Source organism: Mobula hypostoma, chromosome 3, assembly GCF_963921235.1.
Source record: "Mobula hypostoma chromosome 3, sMobHyp1.1, whole genome shotgun sequence".
Lineage (NCBI taxonomy): Eukaryota > Metazoa > Chordata > Chondrichthyes > Myliobatiformes > Myliobatidae > Mobula > Mobula hypostoma.
Genome location: NC_086099.1, coordinates 161,280,584 through 161,292,748, shown reverse-complemented (window position 1 = coordinate 161,292,748; position 12,165 = coordinate 161,280,584). Strand labels below are relative to the sequence as shown.

At 41.7% G+C, this 12,165-nt stretch overlaps 1 protein-coding gene across 2 annotated transcripts in view; it reads left to right on the top strand.

The window, feature by feature from the left end:
* Window positions 1-12,165, top strand: part of cntnap2a (contactin associated protein 2a) — a 1,898,214-nt gene that overhangs the window by 1,765,089 nt on the left and 120,960 nt on the right. For both annotated transcript variants that reach the window (XM_063044005.1, XM_063044006.1), the window contains exon 20: window positions 10,225-10,358. In XM_063044005.1, the coding sequence (XP_062900075.1) occupies window positions 10,225-10,358 (134 nt within the window). The remainder of the gene's footprint in view (window positions 1-10,224; window positions 10,359-12,165) is intronic.

Below are 12,165 nucleotides of genomic sequence, written 5' to 3'. Positions count from 1 at the left end.
CTTTTACAGTCAGAGTTGCCAACTTTCTCACTCCCAAATAAGGGACAAAAGTAGCAGTCAAATCCCAGGACACTTTACCCCGGGAAAGACTACCATGACCATGAAGACTTGCGTGGGCACCTGTGTGCCTACGTGCCGATTTTTTCCCCACAAATCGGTTTTGCCTTCATCTTCCTGACTATACTGTACATACATTATTTCTACTTTATATAGGCTGTGAATTTATCACATCATTCACGCTTTTACTATATGTTAGTGTTATTTATTTTTGATTTTATGTGTTATTTGGTATGAGTTGTTAAGGTTTTTTTTGGGTCTGGGAACACCCAAAAATTTTTCCCATATAAATTAATGGTAATTGCTTCTTCGCTTCACGCCATTTCGGCACGAAAGGTTTCATAGGAACGCTCTACCTTAGCGGGGGAAATACGGGACAAGTGCGGTCCCGTATGGGACAAACCAATTTAGCCCCATGTACGGGATGTCCCGGCAAATACGGGACAGTTGGCAACCCTATGTTCAAGTTCAACAGTGCATGACAGGGAATGAGGAAAGGTGCAGCTGACTCATATCATTTCCTCACAGCCCAGTAGCACATGCTTTGCGGCCCGGTGATTGGGGACCGCTGCAAAATATTATCAATCTTTCGTCTTGAGAATTGTAAACCAGTGTCATTTTAAACTTAGCATGCCAATATACAGCATTTGCCAGGACCTCAAAAATAATCCGCAGTAAAATTTATAAACTGATACAGTAAATGAGGATTCTGTTTTAATTTACTCATTTGTAAGATCTGGACATCACTGGCAGGGGCAACATTTATTGCCCTTCAGAAACTGATGGTGAGCTGTCTTCTTGATCCTTTATCATCTTTCTGTTGAAGTTACTCCTCCTGTAGTCGTGGGGAAGGAGTTCCAGGATTTAGACTCACCCATGATATTGTTGCAGTTCAGTTTGATGTGTCTCTTGGAGGGAAAACTGCAGATATTGCTTCTCCTATGCTCTTGCTTCCTTCCTTCCTTTGTCTTGATGGTAGAGGGCATTTGGGAGGTGCTCTGAGAGCATTCTAGACTTTCTCTGAGCCTGGTGGTAAGTGCCTTCAGGTTGAACATACCGCCAGGCTCAGGAACTGCCTAGAGTGCTGCCACTGTGTGACATTGTGGAGAGAATGGATGTTCCCGATGATGAACAGCATGCCAGTCAATTGAGAAGTTTTGTCCCCGATGGCATTGTGCTTCCTCAGAGTTGCCTTAGGCAGTAGAGAATGTTCCATCACACTCCACAGTAACCAGGCATTCTTTCTTCGGGCAGAAGATACAAAAGCCTGAAAGAACATGGACACTTTCTGTCTCAGTGTTATTACACTCGTGTATGATAAGATGGACTCTTCGTTAAATCTTGCTCTTTATCATTTACCTGCACTACACTTTTTCAATAGGTTTTACACTTTATTCTGCATTGTTATTGTTTTACCTTATTCTAGCTCAATGCACTGTGTGATGATTTAATCTGTATAAACAGGCTTTCACTGTATATTGATCTGTATGAACAGTATGCAAGACTAGCTTTTCACTGTACATGTGACAATAGTAAGCCAATACCAATACCAATATTCCATCGCACCCCTGCTTGTGCCTTATAGATGGTAGAAAAGTTTAGAATTAGCAGAAGGTGAGTCACTTGCCTCAGGATATCCAGCCCCTGAACTAGTTTTGTAGCCAGATTATTTTTGTGATTAGTCTAGTATTTCTGATCAATGTAGACCCCAAGATATTGATGGTAGGGAACTTAGTAATGCTAATACCATAGAATGTCAAGGGCACATAATTAGAGATGGCCATTGCCTGGAATCTTTGCCATACAGATGTTATTTGTCAGGGACTGGGTCCTTTATCAAAGAGCTGCTAAAGGAACTGACAAATCATCAGTGAACAACCCACTGTTCAAATTCTGATGAAAAGAAGTTCAGTTATTTAGAGGAGGTGAGAGTGGGAGGGGAGAATGTCCTTCAAAAGCAGTATGTTTAGAAGTAAATTGATACAGATGTTTGAAGTTATGAGGGGTGTGATAGAGGATAGAATGTATCAGTTTTCACTGGCTGGACAGTTGATTACTGGAGGTTATTGATTTAAGATTTGAGAAAAGAACTGGAGAGAAAATGAGAATTTATTTTGCACTGATTGAAAGTGCAGGAAAAGATTCAATAAAAAGCTTTGAAAGCAGAAGTGAACGTATAATTGAAAAGGCTAAATGGAAGTTGTGACAGATTGACTAGTGCTTGCAAACAGAGATAACACAAACAGGCCCCTTCTGTGCCAAATGATCTCTTGGAGTCATGGAAATTTGCAGCACATTAGGTCCATATGGTTGTGTTGGCTGAAGAACAGCAGCCTAGCTTACTGTTACTGTTACTTTTCTGCACTTGGTACATATTGTGAAACATTAAGATGCTTCAAAAGCACCTTTCGTTCTACAAAATATGATAACAGCTTCTACCACTATCATCCTTTCAGATAGCTAATTTCCAATGAAGTGTCATTGACCTGAAATATTAGCTCTATTTTCTCTCGATCCTGCTCAATCTGCTGAATGTTTCCAGCACTTTATTTTTATATATTACCATTCTGCCATCAAATGCCAAAAAAATCCCTTCTAGCTCATCCTTCTCCCAACCTCTTCAAATTTACAAATTTAATTCTTGACATGGCAAATAACCTCTTTGTAAATAATTTACCATAAGAAACAAAAAGAACCAGAAGCAGGATTAGACCCACAAGTACCAGAAAATCTGCTGCTGCTGGAGATCCAAAGCAACACACACAGACTGCTGGGGGAGCTCAGTGCAGACCAGGCAGCATCTATGGAAAACAGTAAACAGTCAACATTTTGGGCCCAGACCCTTCTTCAGGACCTTTGCAAATAGTCTCAGACCAAAACGTCAACTATTTACTCTTTTTCCAGCATTTTGTATTTGTTGCAGGATTATACTCTTTGGTTGTTTGTGCCTGCTCTGCCTTTAAACAAATCTTGATTGTTTTTCTACCTCGTGTCATTTTCATGCACTAACCCCAATAACCTTGATTAGTTCAATAAATAAACTTCTACTTACCTCTGTGACAACCACGAAAGGAGTGGTGACGACTGGAGAGTCAGTGACAGCCCGGAGAGACGGCAACCGGGGCAGAACGGGCTGGCAACCCAATCTGTGTCCTCTGAGAGGAGGACCCCCACAAAAGCTACAATGAATCTAAGGGAAAGATACCCCCAGCGGTGCCTGAGAGGGGGGGAGGATGAGCAGCCTAGTCGGATGGACACAACGACATCAGACCCAGGCAATGAACAAACGTCGATGAGGAAGCAGTGTGCATGTGGCAAAACCTGCAAGAACGATCTCAGCTTGAAGATCCACCAAGCGAGGATGAAGTGTTTGGCGGAAGCAGGAGCAGCGTTGAGACGAAGGAGGGGCCAGGCCTGGAGTCACCCCATAGTGCCCAGAACCTCCAAGTGTTGCAAACTAATCCCTTTAACATGAAGTCTAACAGGAGGCGGATCAAATGGCCTGCAGCTAACATGACTTCACTGTGGAAGCAGTTTGATGAAGATGTTAACCAAATTCTGCAGGCAATGGCGAAGGGAGGAGTTGATAGGAAGCTGCAAGCCATGACAACAATTATTGTCAGTATCGCAGCTGAACGGTTCAGAGAAGAGGAGAAGGAAGGCTCCAAAACATCTTAAGAGGCCTTTGAAAGGAAGCTCTGCAAGTACGCAGGACTGGTCAGCAACTGTCAGTAGGCTGGATGGAGAGCGAGGTGTCTCCCAGTGGAGGTTGGTTGTAGGGGATTTGTAGCCCGTTCCTTAGTTAGAGCCTTCAGCATTTTGGGCATCAAGGGAGAGAGGAAGAGGAGAGTCATCCGCAGTACCACCAATGCGGCAGAGAGGGCCTCAAGATGGCTGTGGCTCAAAAGAGGGGAGCCATGGAGTCATAAGTAGCTAGCCATCTGGACACAAGCTGGGGTCTGATCAGCCCCGGCTGGGTCTCCTGGAGGAGGTTGTATGATGTTGAAAGACCCGAAACACCCGATCATTCCAGGATCATCACTGAAGACGTGTCCAGAAGAATCAATAGATGTATGAACACAGTGTCTTGAGCCACTGAGCCTTCACAGCCTTTTTAGCTCGAGAATTTCAAAGGTTTACTATCTGCTTGGTAAAGAAATTTGATCTCAGTTCTGTCCTGAAAGATGAAGCCTCTAATTTGAGACAGTTACTCCTTGTTCCAGACTGCCCATGAGGTTCTTACTAATGACTTTACAATCACCTTTGAAATTCATAATTTACAGGTAATCTTTCCTCACATTCTTCAGTTCCAACCTTATAAATCTAGAGGGTACTCTCTTTCTCATGCAATCACACCATTTCTATGATGACAGTATTCTTAACTCATATTTTGTACAATTTTAGTATCCCATATTCTCTGCTTTGCTTGCTAAGGCCAAATAAACTGGCATATTCTCTCACTGCAACTGGTCACACCTTCTGATAAGGTGGGAGATACTTGTGGTGTAGGTCAATGTGGCTCGGGTCTGGTTCATTCCTCATAACACCCACGTTATCATCTAAACTATCTTCTCTATTGTCTGGAGGTCCAAGTTGCAAAGCACACTTCAAAACCTGGTACAAGTTTCAAAACCTGGATATCTGTACCTCCCTCTGCAATTGTATACTTGATTTCCTTATCAGGAGACCACTGTCAGGGCAGATCAGTAGTAACACCTCTTCTTCGCTGACAATCAGTGCAGGCACACCTCAAAGATGCATGCATAACCCACTGCTCTTCTCCCTCTACAATCAGGACTCTGTGGCTAGGCACAGCTAAAATACCGTCTATAAATTCACCAAAGACACCACAGTTGCTGGCAGAATCTCAGGTGGCAACAAGGAAGTGTACAGGATCTTCCAATTGACTGGAGTCGCAACAACAACCTCCCACTCGATGTCAGCAAAACCAAGGAATTAATCATCAACTTAAGGAAGGGAAGTTTGGAGAACACACAGCAGACCTTATTGAGGTGTCAGTGATGAGGTGAAAGGGTGAACAGCTTCAAGTTCCTGGGTCTCAACATCTCAGAGGATCTATCCTGGGCCTAACCATAAGATATAGGAGCAGAATTAGGCCATTTGGCCTATCGAGTCTGCTCCACCAGCTCATTATGGCTGATCCAATTTTCCACTCAGCCTCAATCTCCTGCCTTCTCTCAGTATCCCTTCATGCCCCGATCAATCAAGAATCTATCAACCTCTGTCTTAAATGTACATAAGGCTTGGCCTCCACAGCTTTGCTTGTGGCAACAAATTCCATGGATTCACCACTCTCTGGCTAAAAAAATTTCTCCTCATCTCTGTTCTAAAAGGACACCCCTCTATTTGGAGGCTGTATCCTCTGGTCTTAAACTCTCCCACCTTAGGAAACATCCTCTCCACATCCACTCTATCAAGGTCTTTCACCTTTCGATAAGCTTCAATGAGGTCACCCCTCATTCTTCTAAATTCCAGTGAATACAAGCCCAGAGCCTTCAAATGTTCTTCATAAAACAAGCCGTTTAATCCTGGAATAATTTTTGTGAACCTCCTTTGAACCCTCTCCAGCTTCAGCACATCCTTTCGAAGATAAGGGGTCTAAAACTAATCGCTATACTCAAAGGGAGGCCTCACCAGTGATTTATAAAGTCTCAACATTATATCCTTACTTGTATATTCTAGTCCTCTTGAAATGAATGCGAACATTGTATTTGCCTTCCTCACTACAGACTCAACCTCCAAATTAACCTTTAGGGAATCCTACACAAGGACTCCAAAATCCCTTTGCAAGTCAGGTTTTTTCTCTCCATTTAGAAAATAGTCAACCCTTCCATTTCTTCAACCAAAGTGTATGACCATACACTTCCCACTGTATTCCATCTGCCGCTGCTTTGTCCATTCTCCTAATCTGTCTAAGTCCTCTATAGCCTCCCTATTTCCTCAAAACTATCTGCCCCTCCACCTGACTTCATATCGTCTGCAAACTTTGCAACAAAGCCATCAATTCCATCATCCAAATCATTGACATATAATGTAAAAAGCGGTCCCAACACAGACCCCTGTAGAACACCACTAGTCACAGACAGCCAACCAGAAAAGGCTTCCTTTATTCCTTACTATTCTCCTGCCAATCAACCACTGCTTTATTAATGCTAGAACCTTTCCTGTAATACCATGGGCTCATAGCTTGTTTAGCAGCCTCATTGTGTGGCAATGAATGCCACCAAAAGGCCTTCTGAAATTCCAAGCACACACATCAACTGATTCTCCTTCATCTATCCTGGTTGTTACTCTTCAAAGAATTCCAACAGATTTGTCAGACAAGATTTTCCCTTGAGGAAACCATGCTGACTATGGCCTATTTTATCAAATGCCTCCAAGTTCCCCAAAACCACATCCTTAACAATCGACTCCAACATCTTCCCAAGCACTGAGATCAGAATAAGTGGCCTATAATTTCCTTTCTCCTGCCTCTCTCCCTTCTTGAAGAGTGCAGTGAGATTTGCAATTTTTCCAGTCTTCTAGAACCATTCTAGAGAGTGGTTGTTGAAACCACTCTTGCCTCTCTTTTTCACATTATGTATCAGAAGAAACTTCTGGTTTCCTCGCTAGTATAATTGGCGAGCTTACTTTCATTTTCCATCTTTACCTTCTTAATGACTTTTTTAATTGCCTTCTGTTGGTATTTAAAAGCTTCCCAATCCTCTAACTTCCCACTAATTTTTACTCTATTATATGCCCTCTCTTTGGCTTTTCTTTTGGCTTTGACATCCCTTGTTAGCCATGGTTGTGTCATCTTGCCTTTAGAATACTTCTTCCTCTTTGGGATCTATATCTCAACAATTAACGAAGTTAATGAATTACATGACACATGCCAGTGATAATAAACCTGATTCTGATTCTGTATATATCCTGTGCCTTCTAAATTGCTTCCAGAAATTCCAGCCATTGCTGCTCTGCTGTCATCCCTGCCAGTGTTCTTTTCCAATCAATTCTGCCAACTCCTTTTTCATGCTTCTGTAATTTCCTTTACTTCACTATAATACTGATATATCTGACTTTGGCTTCTCCTTCTCAAATTTCAGGATGAATTCAATTATATTATGATCACGCTCCCCTAAGGGTTCTTTTAGCTTAAGCTCTCTAATCAATTCCGCTTCATTGCACAACAACTAATCCAGAATAACTGATCCCCTAATGGGCTCAACCGCAAGCTGCTCTAAAAAGCCATCTCATTGGCATTCTAGAAATCCCCCCCCCCCGCCTTGGAATCCCGCACCAACCTGATTTTCCCAATCTACCTGCATGTTGAGATCCCCCATGCATATTGTAAGATTGCCCTTTTGGTATGCATTTTCTATCTCCTACTGTAACTTGTAGACCACATCCTTGCCACTTTTTGGGGATCTGTATATGACTACGTCTTTTTACCCCTGCAGTTCCTTAGCTCTATCCACAACAATTCAATGCCTTCTGACCCTATGTCACCTCTTTCTAATGATTTAATTTATTTTTTTTACCAACAGAGCCACACCACCCCCTCTGCTTACCTGCCTATCCTTTTGATACAATGTGTATCCTTGGACATTAAGCTCCCAGCTATAATCTTTCAGCCATGATTCAGTGATGCCTGTAACTTCATACTTGCCAATCTGTAACTGTGCTACAAGTTCATCGACCTTATTCCGTATCCTGCACATATCAAAACGTAACACCTTTAATTCAGCATTCACTTTTTTCATTTTTGTCCAACTTTTATGTTGCAACTGATCCTGTTGACTGCAATTTTGTCATATCATCAGCCTCTCCTTGTTAGGAGTCTCACTCCACATTGCCTCCGTTTGTAAACTAACTACCTCATCCTCAGCACTCTCACTCCGGTTCCCATTCCCCTGCAAAATTAGTTTAAACCCACCTGAACAACTCTAGCCAGCCTGCCCACAAGTATATTGAACCTTCTCGGTTTCAGGTGTAATGCCGCGCCCCCCCCCCCACACGCACACACACTTTTGTACAGGTCATGCCTTCCCCAGAGGAGGTCCCAATGATCTATAGCATTGATGCAACCATGAAGAAGGCCCCCGCCCCCGCCAGAAATGCATAATACACTGAGGGACAGAACATGTATTTTAAAATAAACAACCATTCAATAGAAAAATAGATTAATTACAAAATCTCAAGCAGTTCCTAACACTGTTAATCTCCATGAAATGTTCAATTAAATAATGCTTTTAATTCAGTAAAGTTATATTTTGTGCCTTAGCTAAGTAAGGAAGGTGTTCTTTAGATTTATTCAGCTACCTTTTGGGGTCTGTGGACATAGTCTTCAAAGTCATCTGACACTCACTGTTTCTCAGATCCTGACTATTTGTTGTGTATTGCTTCACCTGGTTTATTTTCACATAATACATGACTTCATGTGTCTCTTGATAACTCTGTCTGTAATTTTTCTGCCCACCTCAGTAACCATTTATATTTTCCTGTAGGTGGCAGGTTTGTTTTTGCTTTCTGTCAGCCATATGGATAATATCTCTCAGAGACTGTTTCTCCAATTATCTATTTGTGTCAGTTTACACTTTCCCCAAATCAGTTCAAAGTGCCATTACCTCATCTGAAGGTTTTTTTAATAAACCCAGAAGCATTTCTTAAATGGTTTATTTGGATCAGTTTTTATATTACAAAAGGATGTACCAAATATCTAGCAGCTATCTAGCTGTAAAAAAACGTGGGCTGCTCAGATGCGAGAAGTGAAATGTTGTACAAAATACACCAGTGACAGAGCCAAGGAAGATCTGTTTAATGTGTGGTTTATAATTTTATTTCAATTGAAAATATGTTTCTTTCCATCCAGTGAGTACAGGCCCAGAGCCATCAAACACTCCTCATATGTTAACCCTTTCATTCCCCAAATCATTCTCGTGAACCTCTTCTGGACCCTCTCTTAGATAAGGGGCCCAAAACTGCTCACAATTCTGCACGTGTGGTTTATTAACCCTCAGCATCACATCTTTGCTCTTATATTCTAGTCCTCGGGAAATGAATGCTGACATTGCATTTGCCTTCCTTACCACCAAATGAAACTGCAAGTTAACCTTTAGAGAATCCTGCACAAAGATTTCCAAATCCATTTACACCTCTGATTTTTGAATTTTATCCTATTTGGAAAATAGCCTACACTTTTATTCCTTCTATCAAAGTGCGTGACCATATACTTGCGTGCACTATATTCCATCTGCAAGTTCTTTGCCCGTTCTTCTAATCTGGCTAAGTCTTTCTACAGACTCCCACTTCCTCAATACCTCCTGCCCTTCCACCTATCTTTGCATTATCTGCAAACTTGGCCACAAAGCCATCAATTCTGTCATTCAAGTTGTTGACATGTAATGTGAAAAGAAGCGGTCCCAATACTGACTCGTGCAGAACATCACTAGTCATAGGCAACCAAACAGAATATTTATTGATACTCTGCCTCCTGCTGTCGGCCAATTTTCTATCCATGCTGGTATCCTTCCCGTAGAATCATGGGCTCTTATCTTGTTAAGAAGCCTCATGTGCAGCACCTTGTCAAAGACCTTCTGAAAATCCAAGTAAACATCATCCTGTGACTCTCCTTTGCCTATCCTGCCTGTTATTTCCTCAAGGAATTCCGACAGATTTGTCAGACAAAATTTCCTCTTAAGGAAATCATGCTGACTTTGGCTTACATTATGATGCACCTCTAAGTACCCCAAAACCTCATACAATAATGGACTCCAAATCTTCCCAACCACTGAAATCAGGCTAACTAGCCTACAATTTCCTTTCTTCCAATTCCTTCCCTTCTTAAAGAGTGGAGTAACATTTGCGATTTTCCAGTCCTCCAGAACCATTCCAGAATCCAGTGATTCTGAATCTAGTTCATCCCATCACTGGATAGATTCACAGTATCAAGAGATGATCAGATGGAACTTCCACCCGTTTTAAACTTCTTTTGCTGATGCCGCAGTGCAAGTAGCATTCACAGTTATCTCGGCGCATTGAAGTATTTTATCTTTGAAAGAAATGTTAGTCAAAATTGTGTGTACTTGTAAGTTAGAAAGGAAGGATCTTGATTCCTTCAACAAGAGCTGGTAATCCATACTGAAAGATCCTCTCACTTTTTCACAGGAAGTCTGCAGATTCGATATAACCTTGGAGGTACAAGGGAGCCTTACAGAATTGACCTGGATCAGAGGAACTTGGCTAACGGACAACCGCATAGTGTTAACATTAGCAGACGTGGAAGGGAACTACACCTTCAGGTAAATCCTTGTAAAGTGGCAATGAGATGTCTTAAAAATTAACTTGCAAATCTCTATACGCAAACATGAGGAAATCTGCAGATGCTGGAAATACAAGCAACACACACAAAGTGCTGGTGAACGCAGCAGGCCAGGCAGCATCTATTGGAAGAGGCACAGTCGAAATTTTGGGCCGATACCCATCGTCAGGACTAACTGAAAGAAGAAATAGTAAGAGATTTGAAAGTGAGAGGGGGAGGGGGAGATCCGAAATGATAGGAGAAGACAGGAGGGGGAGGGATGGAGCTAAGAGCTGGACAGGTGATTAGCAAAAGGGATACAAGGCTGGAGAAGGGAGAGGATCATGGGACGGGAAGCCTAAGGAGACAGAAAGGGGGAGGGGAGCGCAGAGGAAGATGGAGAGCAGGCAAGGAGTTATAGTGAGAGGGACAGAGGGAGAAAAAAGAGAGGAAGTTCCTCCATCTTATATTCCGTCTGGGTAGCCTCCAACCTGATGGCATGAACATTGACTTCTCTAACTTCCGTTAATGCCCCTCCTCCCCTTCTTACCCCATCCCTTATTTATTTATTTATTAGTTTTTTTTCCCTTTTTTTCTCTCTCTCTTTTTTATGTCGACTGTACCTCTTCCAATAGATGCTGCCTGGCCTGCTGCGTTCCACTAGCATTTTGTGTGTGTTGCAAATCTATATGCTAATTCTTTCACATATACGCAAGTGGAGCAAAGTAGAAAGTTTTTTTTCATTTATTTTTTAAGCTTTCAGGCATGGGATTGCTTGAAGTAAGTAATGAAAGTGGGCTACAATGACCCTAAAATACAGCTTTAGAGCATTCGGCTTGGAAGTTCTTGGTACTAAAATGGTGACTAATAGACAAACAAGCGTGCATATGGACTGCACTATATTAGTAGCCATTTTAGGAAGCCTATTTTCATTGCTAAAGTTGGCCCTGTTGAAATAATGCAGAGCAGGCAGACTGTGACACTAAGTCAGCCAGCAGGGTTGACACCAGATCAGCTGAATGGAGTTTAGCACTCAAGCTTGCATCATATGTCTGGGCACACTAACGAGATGCTGTTCAGTTAGGTTTGGCTGCTGGTTTACCTCATCTACTATTTGGCACTTCAGTACTTCTCCTTAAAATTGCTAAAGACTGAAAATGTTTGGAAGCCAAAGCGAAAGGAGTTTGTCATAAATGCAATAAGTAGTTTCTTCATATAAAAACATTAAGTTGCCATTCCTTTGGGAGTACAGCATAACTGATAGAATTGGCATTAGCTCCGCAGAACAAGATAAGAGAAGTTAGAGGAAGTCTTTCAGAAAAAGACAGAAACTCAGGTATCTTAATGAGGACTTCCAGACACTTAAGTAAGGGCAACTTCACTCAGTTATTCAAACCTGTCCAAATCAGATCAGGGAAAGAGGAAGCGGGTTAAAACAATAAAAAAAAGAAGTTTTTGACAGACACTGTGAGGTCAATGACACATATAACCTGGAGGAACTTACACAGATCAGGAATGAAATGAATAAGGAAATTATGAAAGTATGAAGAAAATATTGGCAGGCTAAAATAAGCAAAGCTGAAAGATATTTTATAAATTCATGGATAACAAAAGGAGTATTTGACTCCATAATGGTAGCTTGCCTGTTGAAGGGAAATGTAAGTAGAGTTCTGAATTAGTATTTTGTATTTGTCACCATAAGCAAGTGTGTGCATGTTGTAATATGTGGGCGTGATGCTCTCAGTTGTGCAATGTTAATGAGGGAATGATGAGATAAGAAGGTTAGTTCTGAATCCTGATAAATAACC